The sequence below is a fragment of the Balearica regulorum genome, chromosome 4 (assembly GCF_011004875.1).
Source record: "Balearica regulorum gibbericeps isolate bBalReg1 chromosome 4, bBalReg1.pri, whole genome shotgun sequence".
Taxonomy (NCBI): Eukaryota; Metazoa; Chordata; class Aves; order Gruiformes; family Gruidae; genus Balearica; species Balearica regulorum.
The window spans coordinates 2917847-2935402 of NC_046187.1; the positions used below are offsets into that span (position 1 = coordinate 2917847).

A 17556-nucleotide genomic window follows, 5' to 3' on the forward strand; every position below is an offset into this window, starting at 1 on the left:
GGACAATCTCTGCAGAACAAAGTGTCCTAATACGCTGCCAGCAGCCGGCCCCGCGCTGTCTGCTGCGATAGCACGTGCGGTTTCGAGACCCCTGGCAAGTAATGCCTTTTCCAGCTCATGCCTCTTGTGCCAAGAGAGGCCACAAAATAGGTATTTAGATATCCTCCCGAATCAATCGAGCTGTGGGAAAGGGTAATATATGGATTTCTTCCAAATATTTGCATTTCGCAGCTGATTTCTTTTGTTGGTCTGTAGCATACATTTTACCATCTCGGCCAAAGTTATGGCTACTCCCCATTAAAAGTTACTGTCAAGTATCTGCTTGTCCCGTTCCCCGTTAAAACAGACCTAGTCGTGATATTTAACCCCGTAGCCTCTACTTGTCTGACTCTTCACAGGCTTGGGCACAAATGCAGGCGCTCTATCTTCAGTCTGGGCTTGGGTGTTGGAAATCCTGGATTAACGTGCTCTAGAACCTCATCGCCTGAAGAACCTGGGCACCTACATGGCCCGAAACACATGGAACTTAAAATTATTGGTTCATATTTGTGGTATAAATAGGTGATTATTGAGGGAAATAAATAATTGACTCTGATGGAGCATTTAATATTTTGGCTGGAAGTTTCATCTTAGAGCTACTGACCAAAAAAGCTGCTGTTCTGCTATTTCCTCTGGTTTCAGAGGAAAGATTTTTTTGAACCAAGCAAGACTTGGGAGTACTTTTTTTTTTTTTTTTTTTTAAGAAATTCAGTGGTTTCTATTAAGTAACTTGCTACCGAGGTTGCTTTTTGGGCTTGATTTATAACATAAGAGCTCAGCATGATCATTAAAAGCCAGTCACCCTGTGGTCTCTACAAAATGAGTAAAACTGTGTTGTGCTGCTACACACAATGAAATATTTTCATTAACTGTAAGGACATAAAGTCTGAAGAAGCATTTTCTCCTCTCAGCTGAAGCAGCCAACTCAAGGACCGGAGTTTACGCCCAGTGTAAGTGCTGCAGCAAGTTGGGCACAAAACCGTCCCGCTCTTGACGAGGTGATGACCTGCTTTCCTGTCCTTCAGCGAAGATACTGGATAAAGAAGTTTTTCCCGCTTACCCTTCTGCTGGAATCCAAATGAAAGGCAGCCGTGTTTGTCATGTACTCACGCATAAAAGTAAATTTGATAGCAAGAGGGAACAAGCTGATGTAACCAAATCCTATTAACCATGGGCAGAATGATTTCCTCGCTCTTTTACAGATACCTAACGTAACTACGAAGCACTTGGGGGAACTTCTCTTACAAAAGATGCTGTGTAAAAGGGAGCCCCTCCGTTACTCCGACGGTACGAGGCCGAGCCAGGCTTGTCTCTGTCCCTCTCTCTCGGAGTCGGCGGCATCCCGGGCCATTAAGGCCAGCGAAGCGCGGGCGCGGGGTGACCCCTCCAGCTGTGAGGCAGCCCCTGCACGCGAGGCACCACATCCCTGCTGCCATAAACCCGCTGTCAGCTGCCCTGAGAGCCCAGCTGCTGGATTTAGGCATGGGTTTTTTTACCAGAAAGAGCTATTCACGGATATCGAGGGGATAGCTTCACGTGAGCAAGCTCAGAGAGGCAGCGTGCCGCCGCCAGATCTCTTCTGCTTGGCAAAACTCAGCGCTAACGCTGAACGCAGCAGCACCAGCCTCCTCGGCGATCTCCTTCCCACTATACAGCTTGGTAGCAGGGCTGGGATTGCTCTTCCGGGCGCAGGACTGGCACCCACCATGGGAGTTTCCCCAGCTTGTCCTTCCCCCCTCAGCTGGCAGAGCCGTGAGGGGCCCCCGCCGATGCTGGGGGAGCCCCCAGGGGAAGGGAAACCAAGCAGAGACAGCTGTATCTGTAAGCATTGTGTGCGTGTTGGGAAAAGCACGCTCTTTACAGGTGGTGTGACATACTGTTGTAACCACTGCTCCCTCCAAATAACCAGAAACGGGGATAGTTGCAGCAAAGTAGCGGCCGGTAACTCCCACTGTCACCTGCTGCCTTGGAGGGAAGTCCCTGCACTGGCTTCCCGGCAGGGAAGCCAGCAGCCTGGGGACTGCCCGGCGGCAGCAGCGTGCCGCTCTCTCCCCTCTCCCGGGAACGGCACATGCCACCCTCTTCTTCCCCCCCCTCTTGGATGAAATCATCTCCCGTGTCCCTCTGCAGAGCGGGAGCAGATGGGGCTGTTGGTCTCTGCAGCCGCCTGCCGCCCCGGCTTGCCTGAGCCTGCGGTGCCTCCACCCCCCCCTGCCCGCGGCGACCCTCCAAATAGAATTTAATCCCATTCTTTAATCAGAAAACAGCTCTGCCCAGCTATTTTTAAGACAGAGTGAATCTCTCATCAAAAGATACCAAGTTGTTAATAATTTGGTTTTTCACCAAGGGCCGGCATCCCCCTTCCCTTCTCCATCAGAAGGGTGCAAGGGTGACGTGGCCAGCACCCAGGGGTGCCTGCACCCCCCGGCTCAATGAAGAGCAGGGTAACCGTGGCGTGCAGCGGATGCTTTTCCTCCCTTGATAACGACCAAGTGAAACCCAAACTGCCGTGCTAGCTACCGGGGCTGCCGTCCCCTCCGAGCAGGCCATCACGTTAATAGAGGTTGATTTGCAAACGGCGTCGCCCCCTCCCCAATGCCCCCCTTTGCCTGACTCCCGCTTTTCTGCTCAATGGCACAGATGCTGCTTTGTGCTGCCCAGGACCAAGCAGCTATTAGCAGCAAATCCAGCGAGGGAAATTAATGAAGGCGACTACTAATAAAAGACAGCTCAGGACAGCCATACCAACTTGCTCCAAGCAGTAATTAACTTTTTTTAAAACTCATGAAGGTAAATATGCCATCAGCTTTGGTCCAGTCTCTCTTCTTTTTAATAAAAGGAGGGGGAAGGGAGGCAAGGGAAAGGGGACGGCTGGTGTCGCAGCCGCCCCAGCACCATCCGTATTCCCTCCCCGCACGCTGCCGGCCGCTGCGAAGCGCCGAGCAACCCTCCGTCACAGGCTGCAGTCTGAAGAATGTTCTTTTTTTTTTTTCTCCAATCACTTTTTAAAGGCTTTATTTTAAATCTTAGCATTGCAAGAGTACTACCTCTCTTTAATGAGAAATCTGAAGTTGGGACAAGTCACAGGGACGAGAAGGTTGCCAGAAGTTTGCTGGACTTGCACAAATGTTGCACCAGATCTGAAGGCAAGATATATCCTTAAGTTGAAGGTATCAGTGAGCTCGTCAGAGCAAAAAAGTCTGTCTTAGACTTTACGACGCTAGATTTGGCCCCATAGTAAGGCAACAACTGACACCAGCTTAAAAAAAAAATCCCACCAGGATTTCTGTTCGTGCAAGTGGTCTGCAGCGCTGCGATTACTATAGAAAAGATGGGCACTTGTGATTTTTTTGCCCATGTGGTGTGGGAATCGTGGCTGCCTGGGCTGAATCCACGTGTTATTAAGGCAAAATGTTGTGAAGTCCAAGCCCTTACAGGATTTGGCGTATGTGATTCCCCCCCCAAGAGATAAATTGCAACCTCCCCATCCCTACGCCTCTGCAAAGCCCCGCAAAGTCTCTGGTGGCTCTTCACCCTTCGTGTGACCCCGGGGTTCCCAAAATCATGAATTACCAGTTTAAATTCGCTCGGAGATGCGCTTTATCCCAAACACCGGCCTGCAGGAGCAAACCCTGTGCTCGCAGCTCGGGCAGCTCATGCTTTTTGATTTCCCCGCTGGTGCTGATGCTGTGGGCTGGGGCGCAGCCGCCCTGTTCCACCACGGACCAGCCGGGATGTGCCCGAGCCGCTTGCTGCCGAGGCTGGCTTTCCCACCAAGCTTTCCAGCCTGCCTCAGAAACCACCGGCTTAGTTTCATGTCACTGTTAGCCTTGCTCCTGGCTCGCTTTTATTCCTTCACGCAGAGTTTATCTGATTACTTCGGCCGAGGGAGACAGACGGCCCGTTGACATCCTCAGTGAACGCTCAGACCGTCCTTCCCAGGCAGAGAGCAGCACCCCGATTTCTGCTGCAAAGCTGGGGGTCTGGGGACCGGGGGGGTCCAGGGACTCCCATTGTTTAGGAGGGCTGGGACCTGGGATCTGGTTCTGGTCCTTTCCCTAAATCCAATTGGGATGAGTGCTTTGCCAGGCTCCCGTGGCAGCTGAGTCACTCGAGGCCGAGGTTGGGACTGTGTGAGACTGATGCGCTACGATGCCAAGAGCACTGGTGTCCCCGGCCAGGCTCGCTCCCACCCCCCCCAGGTCCTTCCTGGCCCCCTGCGTACACCAACCCCGTGCCCCTCTCCGCCACCCCCTAACTCGCATCGCTTCTCCTGCCACCCATGCCTTCCGGTGCTGGAGGACACGTCCTGTGTCACGTACCGCGAGAGCATCGCGGGCAGAGTAAGCCAGGCACAAAACCAGACATCCCCTGGCCACCTGCAGCACCACCCCCCTGGCAGGACGGCCAGCGTCCCCCTCCCTGGGGGGTTCCCGGACCCCCAGGACCTCCCCACGCCCCATGGCCGGAGCAGCAGCTGCCGCTCATGGCTCGCGCCCCCGGGGCATTGTGCCCCTCCTCGACACGTAGCCCGGCTGCCAGCTCCCCAAGGCACCAAACCCCCCTGGAAAAATCCCCCTCCTCTGCTTCTCGTTCCCCCTGCATCAGGGTTGTGCGAGGTGGCTGCGGACACGGGACCTGCAGATGAGAGAAAAACCAGACCAGAGAGGACGAGTGTGAGCGAGAGGACCCTCGGAGGCTGGAGGAGCTTGGCAGCGAAGAGAACCGAGATGGTGACGGCCTTTTCCCTAGCAGCTGCTCGGAAATACTTCTAAAATATCATAAAAATGAAAAGGTGATTTTTTTTTTATTTTTTTTTGAGAGATCAGCTTAAAAGCTCTCGGTGTATTCAATGGCGTTAATTCAATTCAGTGCGAAGAGACTAAGACATTCTGATCTGAGGATCATGAGCTCAAAATTTGAGGACTAGTCCTCCTTTGTAAAAAGGAAGCAAATGAAGCCAGCGAAAGGCCGAGTCCCCAAGGAGAAAGTAGTGAAATGTAAAAAAAAAACCAAAACCCAAAACCCAGCCCGTGGGGAAAGCCAGAGCCTGAGGGAATGCATGCCCCATGGACCATCCCCAGCAAGCTTGCCTTGTCTGCAGCGGAAATGAGAGATTTGGGGGGGAGTTAGGGACGGAGTGGGGACAGGGGACGGAGAGGGGACGGGAGACGGGCAGTGCCAGGCTGGAGACCGCCAGCCGAACGCCTGTCCCAAGCAACACGGAGATTGCGTGGGATCTTGCTTTCCATCTGCAGAGAAACATACGCCCTTTCATACACACAAACGGGTTTTACAAATATTTTGGGACGGGCTCTCGTTACGTTTCGTTAAGTTGCGTACATATTTTTGTATGGAAATAAGAAAAGATGTAACTGTTTCATATCGCAGGTGATTGGTCCTTTCAATTAAAACAACATTATGCGATCACTAATGTATCCAGTGTTAAAAACCCAGCCAGTATGTGCTTAATTACTTAATGTCCTACGCATTTCAATAACAAAGCCATTAGGGTGCACCATAGGATGCTCCACAGCAGGTGAACCCTCATCTACTTGTTTCCCCGCATAATGGCTTTACTTTTTCACCATCACGAGCCCCACATATCACTGGGACAATAAAATCATTTAGTCAATAAAACCTGATGAGCAGTGGAACCTGGGGCACCTGAATAAAGCTTTAGGAAATTTGGTTTTGTTTTTGTTTTCAGCTAGACCCTTCATGCTGTGCCTCACTCTCTTCAGATTTACCTAGAAAGCTACCGAAGTTGAATTTTCAGTCCTTCCACGTCTTCTACCTTCATTTTGAATCTCGGTGAGCATCCAGGGGCTCAGCAGCGAGGTACCCAGCCCGAAAGACCAGGTCTCTGCCTCGGCTCGGAGGTGTTCGTTCACCTAGGAGGGAGGGCGAAAGCTGCGCTTAAAATCGACCGGCCAGATGAAGGCTGGGTCGGGAAACGCTCTTTTTAATTATGGCGATACGTGGAAAGATTTATGTCTGACATGAAAGCAAGCCAGCGCGAGCCCTTGGGGGTGCGGCTGCTGTCACACCGGCACTAGTTTGGCTTCTTGTCGCTATTCTTATGCCAAGGAGGGCTGTAAAACCCCTCGGGGGCCATAGAGCTGCCCCTCCAGCTCTGACGGCGCGGAGAAGCTTTTATGCCAAAATACAATACACAGAAGGATCATAAACGCATTTTTTTATGGCAAGGTGCTGCCATGGAAACCACCCCCCGGTTTTCCACTTCATCCGAAGAGGTGGTTTTCCATCCTGCATCCCTCGGTCCGCTTCCAGGTTCGCTGTAATCGTTTCTGGAGCCGCAGGCTGATTTCCCGATGCTCTGGGGAGCAACGGCTCCGTTCGAGGCTGGGACCTCCCATCATCAGTCTTCTGAGGGAAAAGAGGGAAATAAAAGACAAAAAGGAAGGAGGGAAATAAACTGTTTCAAGTCGAGAGGGAAGAAACAGGGAAATAAACTCTTTTGGCCGCCTTGGGAAGAAAAATCGGGACGTGGGTGAATGGGTTAGGTAACAAGTCCAGCCTCTCTGGCGCATCCTTTGCTGTCCTGCCTCCCTCTCCCCACCTGCCCCTCCTCAGTCCCATCTCCTTCAAGGGCATCTCCAGCCGAGCCCAGCCGTGCCGGCAGCCCTGCCCGGGGACCAGGGAAGGTTTGACTCCCGTGGTTCCCACCCCAAACCCCGGAGAAAAACCCTCTCCCGACCTCCCGCCTCCATCCTCCCACGCTACGTATGCTTTTTTTCCCCACGGTGGTTCCCGTCGGCAGTGGCCCCAGCAGGACGGGGGATGCTCCTGCTAACAGCACCTGTACCTGGGACGGAAGGAAATACGGGGAAGAGACATCCCTCCCGCTCCCGCACGGCTCGCCATGGAGAGAGGGGAAGCACATCTCATCCATCCCGGCCTTTTGAAGAGCCGAAAGGCACCTACTCCCTCCAGCGCTTCTTAAAAGCGGGAGAGAAACCGAGAAGGACAATGAGACCCGACCAGAAAAGACGGAGAGGGCGAGCGAGGCGCTAGCCTTCTTTTTGGCATTCCTGGAGTTTAATCATTAAAAGGGGTCGTTAAAAGAGAGCGAGAGTGAAAAACCCGCTCCCGACGGGCTGCCCCACACACTGCCAGCGGATTGAAAGGCTCCCTCTTGTTTTGTTCCTTCTGGCCTGTGGCAGATTTGGGGGGACACAGCTTCATCTTGCTGGCCACATCAAAGCAGTGATTATGCAAATGCACCCACTTTTTTTTTTTAAGGAATTATTTATCACACAATAACCCCCCTGCCAGGGGGGGAAACAATAGATCAGGCTGGATTGCGCTGCTCGCCCGAGGCTGCGGGGCCGGGGGGTGTGAACCCCCGCACGTTTTATTGGCCTAACCTAATTTCACTAATTCTCTTTTCACACGTTTTGGGTTTGTTGTTTTTTTTTTTTCTCTCCCCCCCTGCTCACCCTTTCGAGGATGTCGCTCCGAGGGCCGGGTTTCACGCTCCCCGGATCCGGTCGGGGGGCAGGGGGGGGGTAGCGGGCTGGATTCATGTGCCGTGCATTTTATTTAATTAATACATTCGAGCGCCTCTGCTGGTTTTTAGTGATTTCCAGGTGTTTGTACCCAGAAGTCACAAAGTGCTCCCGGGGGATGATGGAAAGGCTTCGGTGGCCTCCAGCGTCCCCCCCCCCCTCCCTGGTGACATCCCTGGCCGTGTGCTGTCGGTAGCCACGCTGTGCACGCTCCCCTGGCACAGCCGAAGGGTGCTCCGAGCCGTTGACCCGAACCCCCTGGACCTGCCCCTGACTTGGGTTTCGTCCGTCTCTCAGAGAGACGGAGAAAGGAAATTTTTCATTTTTAAACCCATGCGTTTTATTTTTTTTTTTTCCTCGGTAACATTTACTTCCTACGGCCTTCTCTGCAAAACCCAGGAGCCATCAGCCCAAAGAAGCGCGATAAGCAGTTTATCCGTCCGTCACGCGTTTGCTGCGCGGCATCTTCTGCACCGAGAGGAAAACGTAAACGATCAGTAAGCTTCCACCAAACTTATATATATATATTTCATTTTTTTTTTTGTACTGTGCTTAACGCTGTTTTTCCCTCGTGACGTTATCAGCCACACAAGGAACCCAAGAACAGAAATGAACCGCCACGAGGGGAGGCCGAGGCCGAGGCCGAGTCGTGCGCGTGTTTCTGCTGGTGCCTGTCACCTCCAGAACCAGTCTGGGGCTTTGCTTGGCTGGAAAAAGAAGAGATTTTTCTTGGTTTGGATCTACTTGTCCCCAAACACCTTTTCACCCACAGAGTGTCCCCCCCAGCCCCACCCTGGAGGCTAAGCTGACATCCCCGAGAGTTTAATCCTGTTCTTATGCTGCAGAGAAAAAAAAAAAGGGGGGGGGGGATTTCTTTTAAAAAGCAAGAGGAAATTCTGGAAATTAAAACGTCCATGAGCCTCCCGAAGGCTCTGCCAGCGCGGGTGTCGCTGACCGCCGCAGGCACACCCGCACACGAAGCTGTTGCCCGTGTACCCGCTTTGTCACCGTAAGGCCCCACGAGCGCAGGCAGCTCCCACCGGCCCCCCCCCAGTCCCGTAATTCCCGGTAAACGGCACGGAAACCAGAAAAAAGCACCAACCCAAAAGTTACGAAAATTAGAGATTTTTATTTATATTTTATCACAAGAACAATCCCTTTGCTCTTCAGCTGTAAATACATACTAGAATAGACTCTGTAAATTATACAAAAAAATACATATTTTCCATGAAATCTTTCTTTATAATAAATAAATGTGAACACGTGTGTGGCTGATCGCTGTAATGTTCCGTGTCTGTTTAGGTTTTCAGTCTGTTGATTTATTTTTAATCTCCTGAAAGAAGGGGGGAGTTCCTCGTCCCCTAAAGGTCGAAATAAATAATGCATGAAGAGGTCCTCCCTCCCCATTTCTCCCCCCCCCTCCCTTTTCCTCTACATTTTTTCCTTTTGATAGAGAGTTCAGCCTAAATTTCCACGCTTGCATTCAGCCCTCACAAAGCCTACAAATTATACAATGACTTCTAACCTGGACCCCTAACAAAACAATTTTTTTTTTCTTTTTTTCCTTTTTGTTTTCTTTCTTTTCTTTTTCTTTTCTTTCTTTTCTTTTTCTTTTCTTTCTTTTCTTTCTTTTCTTTTTCTTTTCTTTCTTTCTTTTCTTTTTCTTTCTTTCTTTTCTTTTTCTTTCTTTCTTATTCTTTCTTTTTCTTTCTTTTTCTTTCTTATTCTTTCTTTTTCTTTCTTTTCTTTTCTTTCTTTTCTTTCTCTCTCTCGTTCTCTCTCTCTTTCTCCCCCCCCCCCCCCCCAATAAATCATAAGGGACAGATGGCGAAAGGGGGAGCGGCCGGGGGGACACACACACACGACACAAAAGCCCCGGTGACAGATCTGGGAAGCCGGACAAAGTGCACACGGGCGAGAGAGCAGACCGAAAGTTTGGTTCGGCAGGTGACATTCCCACAGCCCGCCCTGGGAAGCGGCCAGATGCCGCCGGCCCGGGGCGGGAGAGGAGAGGCGGGGGGTGTGGGGGTGTGTGGGGGGGTGTGTGTGAACCCCGGGACCCCCGGACAGGGCTAGAGGCAGCGGCGGGGCTGGAGCGGCGGCGGCGGGACGAAGCGTCCCGGTGGGACCGGCCAGTGCTCGGCGTCCGAGGCGGAGCCGGCGGGGCTGGCGGGGGATAAAGTGCAGGCGTAGGGCGAGGCGGAGGGCGCGGGGCTGGCGGAGCCGCCGCTCCAGGAGGAGGCGGGTGAGGGGCTGCCCTCGGCGGTGCCCCCCGCCATGCTCCCCCCGACCGCCGGCCCCGCCGCCGCCTCGGCACCGAGCCGCGCCGCCCCGGCCAGCCGCAGGGTCTCGGTGAGAGCCCAGATGTAGTTGTGAGCGAAGCGAAGCGTCTCGATCTTGGTGAGTTTGGCGTCCTCGGGGAAGGTGGGCAGCACGTCGCGGAGGGCGTCCAGCGCCGCGTTCAGGTTGTGCATACGGTTGCGCTCCCGGTTGTTGGCCTTCAGCCTCCGGCTCCGCTTGATCCTCTGCGCCGTCTCCGCCGTCCGAGCCGTCCGCGGGGCACCGCGGCTCCGTCCCGGCCGCCGTTTCCCCTCCGGCCGCCTCAGCCCCCGGCCGCCCGGCGCCTCCACGGGTGGCTCCGGCGAGGCGGCCCGCAGCTCCTCCTCCTCCTCCTCCTCCTCCTCCTCCTCCTCCTCCTCGGCGCTGGACGGCAGCGAGGGCGAGGGGGCGGGCGAGACCAGCCCCAGCAGCAGCAGCTCCTCCTCGGCCGGCGGCGCCAGGCCCTCCGCCTTCACCAGCATCCTGCGGGGCGGCGGGACGGGCCGCGGGGCCGCGGGAACCCGACGGCCGAGCCGGGGTGACGGTTGGGCGGCACGAGCGGTTTAACGGTTCGGCGGTTTGACGGGGCGGACGAGAGGGGAGGAGGGGGTGGGGGGGTGGGGGGGAAAGCGCGGGAAGGAGGGGGGGGATCGGGGGGGGGGGGGTGTGGCACGCGCCCCGGGGCGGCGGCGGCGGAGCTGCCCGGGGCCCGTCGGCTGCGTGTCTGGCACACGACCCTCCTTAACACCCCTTATATACCCCGCGGGGAACAATCAAACCTACCCCCGGGGCCCCCGCCCGCCCCTCCCGCGCCTCCCGCTTTTCTTTTCAGGGGCCCCCCCCCCCCCCCCCCGCCCCGGGGCCGGGGCCGCCGCCATTGGTGCCTCGCGCTCGGCTGGAGCGTGCCGCTAATTTATTAATGAATGGGGGGGGGGGAGGAGGAGGAGGAGGAGGGAAGGGAGGAGGGGGGGGGGTCGCGCGGCGCGCGCGAGGGGGGTCGCGAGGCGCAGCTGGCCAATCAGGGCGCCCCGCTCGCCACGCGCTCCGGGGCCGGTTCCCTTTCAGGCGTTCGTCAACGGGCGGCGGCGGCCGCGACACCCCCCGCACCCCCCCCCCGCCCCCCTCAGCCGCTTCCCGGGGTGCGGTTGGGGTTGGGGTTGGGGCTCCCCTTCGCTGAACCCCCCCCACCCCGTCGCCCGGGGCGGGCCCGTCGATGGAAGGAGGCGTTCTGCCGCGAGCGCGCCCGCCCTGCTCTGCAGCCCCGGGGCGAGGCCGAGGTGGGTGCTGAGGGGAGACCCCGGCGGGGGCAGAGCGGTGCGGGGAGAGGGGCCTTGCTAAGGGCACACCGTTAACGCACAGCTTGGGGGGGGGGGCACACACACACCCCGAGTCTGTTGGGATAGCGGGATCTGCTCCCCAAGGCCGGGTGCTGGGGTGCTGGGGAGCTGAGGTGCTGAGGTGCTGAGGTGTTGGGGAGCTGAGGTGCTGGGGAGCTGAGGTGTTGGGGAGCTGAGGTGCTGAGGTGCTGAGGTGCTGAGGTGCTGGGGTGCTGGGGTGCTGGGGAGCTGAGGTGCTGAGGTGCTGGGGTGCTGGGGAGCTGAGGTGCTGAGGTGTTGGGGAGCTGAGGTGTTGGGGAGCTGAGGTGCTGAGGTGTTGGGGAGCTGAGGTGTTGGGGAGCTGAGGTGCTGAGGTGTTGAGGTGTTGGGGAGCTGAGGTGTTGGGGTGCTGAGGCACAGTCAGTCCACCAGCGCCTGGGCCCGGCGTCGCCTTTCCCCTCCGTTTGCGGGAGGTTTTGCAAAGGGGCAGAGCCCTGCGCCTCCGCCATCTGTGTTTTGGCGGTGAGGAAATCCGCGGTCCCGGCTGCCGTGCTGCCTCACTGCTGTCAAATACAACTCTGGGACACAACGTAGGCTCAGAAACACTTTAAAAAAAAAAAAAAAAAATCCCCACAACTTGTCAATCCACCAGGAAAGCCTTCCCCCCTCCTTCCCCTCCCCGCTTCTCTTCCAGACCACCCTCTGGGGCAGAAAGCCCGAATGAATGGCTGGGCCTGGCGACATGCCCCCGGGGTCAGCAGGCTGGCTCTGCGCGACAGACCCACGGGAAGGGATGACGGTGGGGACGTACAACACCAAAACCGTAGCGCGGCGGCGGCCCCGCGTGGAAAATTCGTCGCTGAGGCGCTCTGGGGGAGTCGGGTTTTGAAACAGAGTTTTATTTGCAACCGGTGGGAAAAACCCAAAATAGATGAAAGAGCTAAAATCTCGGCGAACCTCTCGCCCGGCACACTGCAAACGTGCCCACGGGTCAGTCCCTCGCTCTCGCTGCCTGACAACTTTGTGGCGTTTGGTGCGCTCGAGCGTCGGCTTTCGGTCTGGCTCCGCATCCTCCGCTCTGCGTTCCCAGCTGGTACGGCCTCCGAGACCCGTCGCTACCCTCTCGCTCCGATGTGGCCGATCTATCAGTAAATCTCTGCGACTCTACCAGGAGACGTTAACGCTTCCCTCACCTCCGTTTGAAAAACGGGAAATCCGTAGGTCCCCTTGGCATCCCGGGAGAGCGACGCAAAGGGACCTTCCTTCTTTGTCAGCACCTTAAGTCGGCCCAGACGCCGGCTGCGTAACCCATCGGGTGCCTTTTTTGGGGTTCAGCCCGATTCCTGCCGCCGGCTCCCCCACACACACAGCGATGTAGAGCTTTTCTCCGAAGGGTGGAGCGCGGGGCGACCGAGGCTGAGTCGGCGACCGAGTCCTCGCGACCCTCCCGACGCGACAGGTCCGAGAGGCGCTTGTGTGGTCTGCGGCCGGTCCCGGCAGAGCGAGGGCCGAGCGGCTCCGCCGAGAGCGGCGGGGAGCGGGGGCGGCGGGGGGGACCGGGGGAACGCTGCCGCTGCCCACCGCCTGAACTGTCCTCCAAGGGTCAAACTGTTCAACTTCAGCCCCTTTGCCAGACTCAATCCTACTTTACGGGAACAAAAGCCCAAAGTAGGCGACGATCAAGAAATGGGAGCACAATGATTTAAGCTTATCACACAGCCTAGAAATAAAGGACACTGAGCTTGTGTGCGGGAGAGGGGGAGACCTTCAGAAGGGCTTTGTTTGCTCTAAGAAGATTGAACTCTGAGGCGACCCGATAGCCCTAAAAGTTTAGGGTCTGTGTTGCCGAGAGACCTTTGCATACAGCCCGTCCACGCTTCGACCTCACAAGTTGTGAGCCAGCATTAATGGCTCGCCTGCCCCAGGTGAACGGGGGTGCCATGCTCCCCCCCCTCCGCGGGGTAAAGGGGGGAACCGAGCCCTCCCAGCTCTGCCTCCTCCCTCACCCCCGCCGGGCCTGAGGCTGCGGTCCTGGGGTGCCCAGCCCTACGGTAGCACCCACAGACCCCGCGAGTGGGATGGTTCTGCCCTGGAACCGGGGGTACCGGGACGCTCCGTGCGGGGGAGAACTCGGAGGCTGCTGCGGTGTGTTCCCCCCGCAGCCAGGTCCTTCCTGACGCCCCCCGTGCGCGCTGCGGCAAAAAGTGCTGCAGGGAGGGACGGGGACTACCCCCCACCCGCCCCGGACTGCCAAGCCGCACTAAGAAGTTTGGGGTTCGGTTTGGAATGGAGGCAGGGAGGGGTCCCCCCGTCAGGGCGCTGCCCCGGCATCTTTGCCTGGCCCCCCCATCCCAGGCGGACGAGCCCCTCGTCGGGGGCCGATTGTTCCCGGCAGATTTGCATGGCAGGTGCAGGCCTGCGGAGCGATTTTGCTGTCCCGAGCCCCGCCTGGACACCACCCCCCCACCACCCCCGAGAGGGTTTGCCTCCCCCCCCTTGTGAAAAAAAAGGCCGCCGGTGCCTTCCTTTCCCATGAAGAAGAGAAGAAGCTTGAGGATGGCGTGAACACGCTTCAGTTTTCTTATTCTTTTCTATAGATGTGGGGAAAAGAACAGCCGATTGTGTGAAAAACCCGGTGCCTGCAAAAAGGGACATTGGCCATCCAGGCGAAGGTGCGCGAGGGAGAGCACTAATCGCTGAACCAGGAGACAAATACGATTACCAGCTCCGAGCCTTGAGTCAGAAAGTCTCATAGACTTTAAGATGTTAATCCCCAACATAATCCTTCCTTTGGCGTGTAGGAATAGTGCAGCCACAAGAGTTGTTTTGTTATTTATATTGGCGTTTAATAAAACTCAGCCAGTGGTGAATGGGCTGCCCACTCTCCAATGGTAATTAATTCCCTATTTCAGTGACCCAATTGTGCTGGGATAGAGCAGTGGGACAGTCCCACTGCCCCAACCCGCCTTTGTGCAGCTACACGGCTCTCGTGCTTCAACAGCTATGGAAACTCATTCTTTTGATGTCATTCAATGAGTTTTCCTTGGGCATCTTCTAAACTTCAAGGACCCTTTTCTTTCTCGAACGCCTGAAAAGCAGGACTAGCTTGACCACCTCTGTAGAATTTAATGATTTGGTGAAAGGGCCTTTTTGGGGGTTTGTGTAAGGAAAGAGAGAAAAAGAAAATTTGGCAGGCTGCTATCAAACGGGGGGCTATCCAAACTCGAGCGCGCCGAACTCATTCAGCTCCTAATTTATACAGGTCTTAAAAGCCCCTCTTCCTTACTCCAAAATACTTTGGGGTTTCTCTTAGCCGAGGCGTTTCTAGAAGGGATTTGCTGGTAAGCAGATACTCTTGTGTCGCACACGCCGCAAATTCAAACCGGGCTGCGAACGGGTGCGAACAAATCACGTTTTAAGGAGGTGTTTCCATCCACCAAAGGGAAAAATAACAAGATCTCCGGAATCGGTTGTGTTATTGTTAAAAAGCGCGTCCGGGACTTTATCTTTTGGCTCTTCGGTGGAGCGGTAGCGGTGAAGTGGCCGCAGGAGGAGTGTGTGAAACGGGACACGTGAAGAACATGTAGCAACCCTGCAAAGCCGCCCCGGTACAGGCAGCCTCTTCTATGTCTTTATACACACTTCCAAAAAAAAAAAAAGAAAAAAAAAAAGAAAAAAACAAAGAAAAAAAACCCCTTCGCAAGTCACAAACAATTCAGGATTCAACTAAGAAAACACAGAGTGAACCATATGGCCGGGGTGGCTCGAGTTGGCTGCATTTTCCCCCAGACAAAGAAGGGATTGAGAGTTGAAGGAAAGGAGAAAAAACCCAACTTTCCGGCTGATGAAGCTGTTGTCTGGAGGCAATGATCCCAAATCTCAAGGCTTTATTCCAGGCTCCGACTGAGACGTGATATGTCATATGATTAGCATCTTTCATATTTACAAGAGTAGTGCGGGCTGCCAGTCTTTAGAGAAAGGCGAGAGAAAGAAGGGGCATATGCTGAAATGGATTTAGCATTTGAAAGAGAGAAAAGAGAGCGGATAAATACACTTAAACGAGGATTTAGTTTTACTCCCGTTGAGTTCTAATGGGTTGTTGATTGAGATTTTAGGGAGCTGTAACAGAGGTGTCAGCAGTAATTTAAAGGCGCTATTCAACCCTCCGCTGCTCCTTCTTTTTCCCCCCCGCTCCGCTTCTACCCGCCTCTCGCCGCTCTCCGCGCCCAGGGCGAGGACCGGTGCGGGATGCTGCTGCCCGGGGCCGGGCTCCCGGCGTCCCTCCCGGGGCCCGATCCCGCCCCGTGCGGGGGTTCCCTCCCGGTCCCTCCCGGTCCTTGGTCTCTCCTGATGCCCGGTACCTCCCGGGTCCCTCTCGGTGCGGGGGTCCCTCCCGGTCCCCGGTGCCCCCTCGGTCCCTGGTTCCCCCCCCGGTGCCCCCCGGTTCCCCCCCGGTGCCCGGTTTCCCCCCCCCCCCCCCCCCGGTCCCCGGTTCCCCCCCGGTCCCCGGTTCCCCCCGGTCCCTGGTTCCCCCCCGGTTCCCCCCCGGTCCCCGGTTCCCCCCGGTCCCTGGTTCCCCCCCGGTTCCCCCCCGGTCCCCGGTTCCCCCCCCCCGCGTCCCCGGTTCCCCCCCGGTCCCTCCGCGGGCTCCGCCGGGCGGGCGGCGCCACCTGGCGGCGGGTGGGGTCGGGTGTGGGGGGGAGCCGTGCGTCCCCGGGCGGGCCGGAGTCCCCTGGCGATGTCAGCACGGCCCGGTCTCGGGGTCCGCAGGGACATCCTCCGCTAGCCCAGGTTGCCCAAAGCCCCATCCAACCTGGCCTTGACCACTGCCAGGGAGCCAGGGGCAGCCACAGCTTCTCTGGGCACCCTGTGCCAGGGCCTCAGCACCCTCACAGGGAAGGATTTCTGCCTCACATCCCATCTCCATCTCCCCTCCTGCAGCTTCAGGCCATTCCCCTGTGTTCTGTCACTCCCTGCCCTTGTCACCAGCCCCTCTCCAGCTTTCCTGGAGCCCCTTCAGGGACTGGAAGGGGCTCTAAGGTCTCCCCGCAGCCTTCTCTTCTCCAGGCTGAACAAGCCCAGCTCTCTCAGCCTGTCTCTGTGGCAGAGGGGCTCCAGCCCTCGGATCATCTCCGTGGCCTCCTCTGGACTCGCTCCAACAGCTCCATGTCTGACTTGTACAGTGCTGCAGGGGCAGAATGCCCTCCCTGGACCTGCTGGTCACGCTGCTGCTGCTGCAGCCCAGGACACGGTTGTCTTTCTTTTTTTAATGGTTGAAACTACAGGCATAAAGCAAGAGGCTCTGTTTCTCCGAGGCTGCCTCTGCAAGAGCACCGGGACACCAGCCTGACAGAACCATCTTGGACCGACAGCTAAGGATGCAGAGGGGGTTCAGGCAGGTCCTCAACTCCATTTTGCCTGTTTGCAGTGGGGTGATTTAGGGGTTTTACACAGATAATAGGTATGAGATGAATGCAGAGAAGCTGATCCACACGGTCCTCTCGTTCCTACGGATGATGGTTTTTGTGGCGGTCGGTGGGACTTGCTGTCCAGCGTGAGCTGTGACTTCGCAGGGACAGGGACGCTGGGTTCCAGCTGGTTGTGAGAGGTAAATCCCCACTGGGGAAGGCCCGTTGTGCCAGAACCGTCGCCTTTCTGCCCAACAGCAAGGTGGTGTCTGTTTATGGCTGGAAAAACACACCTGCACGACACCGGCATAAACTCTGGTTTTATTCGAGATGGGTACCGATGAATCTGTAGCAAACACCTGCCCTCTAGGATCAAAACCGTAAGCCATCCAGAATCCGCTGATTCTCCTGCAAGAGATTCCTGGTCCGATTCACTGACCCCTCCAGTCCTGACCCCCCCACACCTTTACTTACATATTAAGAACCGCCATTAGCTGCCTTAAAATGCGCTTTTCCTCTCTCCTCTGTACTTCTTCCTGAGCTAACCAGTCCCAGCCTTCTGAAGTGTTTCCCACCATTCTGATTTCTTAGGGCAGGCTCTCCGGCGTGCCTCAGCACCTTCCCTGGAAGAAGTTTTAACAGCGTGACAGCCCCTAGAGGCTTGATGACGTCTCTGCTTGACCCACTTCTCCCCACCGTTCGTACGTTAACCGCCGAGCCTCCCCCATCCGCCTCTACGACAGCCTGCGGACAAACTTCTGCCGTGGTAAAGGTGAGTAACTTGTTGTCTTGTCAAAGAGTTTCTTACACAACAGCACTCTTTTTTTCCAAACCAACAATCATTCAGCTTTTTTGTAGTTTCGGAACAAAGCGGAGTGACCTTACCCTAAACCCTGTAAAGTATCTCGATACAGGTCAATCCGTTCTCGGTTCGTTGGCATC

General features: G+C 56.2%; 3 protein-coding genes and 1 long non-coding RNA gene across 4 annotated transcripts in view; 3 read left to right on the forward strand and 1 right to left on the reverse strand.

Annotated features, from left to right (window-relative positions):
- The window catches only part of ALPK1 (alpha kinase 1), a 58644-nt gene extending 56507 nt beyond the window's left edge, over positions 1-2137 (forward strand). Inside the window, exon 14 of the mRNA XM_075750969.1 lies at positions 399-2137. Coding sequence (XP_075607084.1) covers positions 399-463 — 65 coding nt within the window. The 3' untranslated portion in view covers positions 464-2137. The remainder of the gene's footprint in view (positions 1-398) is intronic.
- Positions 2138-3993: 1856 nt separating this feature from the next.
- LOC142601633 (uncharacterized) lies at positions 3994-8831 on the forward strand. The gene is made up of 3 exons (XR_012835155.1): positions 3994-4834; positions 5750-8068; positions 8156-8831. It is a non-coding gene; the product is annotated as an uncharacterized LOC142601633 (long non-coding RNA).
- A 553-nt stretch (positions 8832-9384) lies between these two features.
- NEUROG2 (neurogenin 2) lies at positions 9385-10444 on the reverse strand. Its single transcript, XM_075751007.1, has one exon. The coding sequence runs from the start codon at positions 10370-10372 to the stop codon at positions 9644-9646; it is 729 nt and encodes a 242-aa protein (XP_075607122.1). The 5' UTR covers positions 10373-10444; the 3' UTR covers positions 9385-9643.
- The window catches only part of LARP7 (La ribonucleoprotein 7, transcriptional regulator), a 62808-nt gene continuing 55093 nt past the window's right edge, over positions 9842-17556 (forward strand). The window contains exons 1-2 of the mRNA XM_075750971.1: positions 9842-9971; positions 17211-17386. The gene's annotated coding sequence lies outside the window, so the exon portion shown is untranslated. The remainder of the gene's footprint in view (positions 9972-17210; positions 17387-17556) is intronic.

Bases quoted from the DNA above. Each gene is read 5' to 3' on its own strand.
- NEUROG2 (XM_075751007.1), bottom strand. From the start codon at position 10,372: ATGCTGGTGAAGGCGGAGGGCCTGGCGCCGCCGGCCGAGGAGGAGCTG.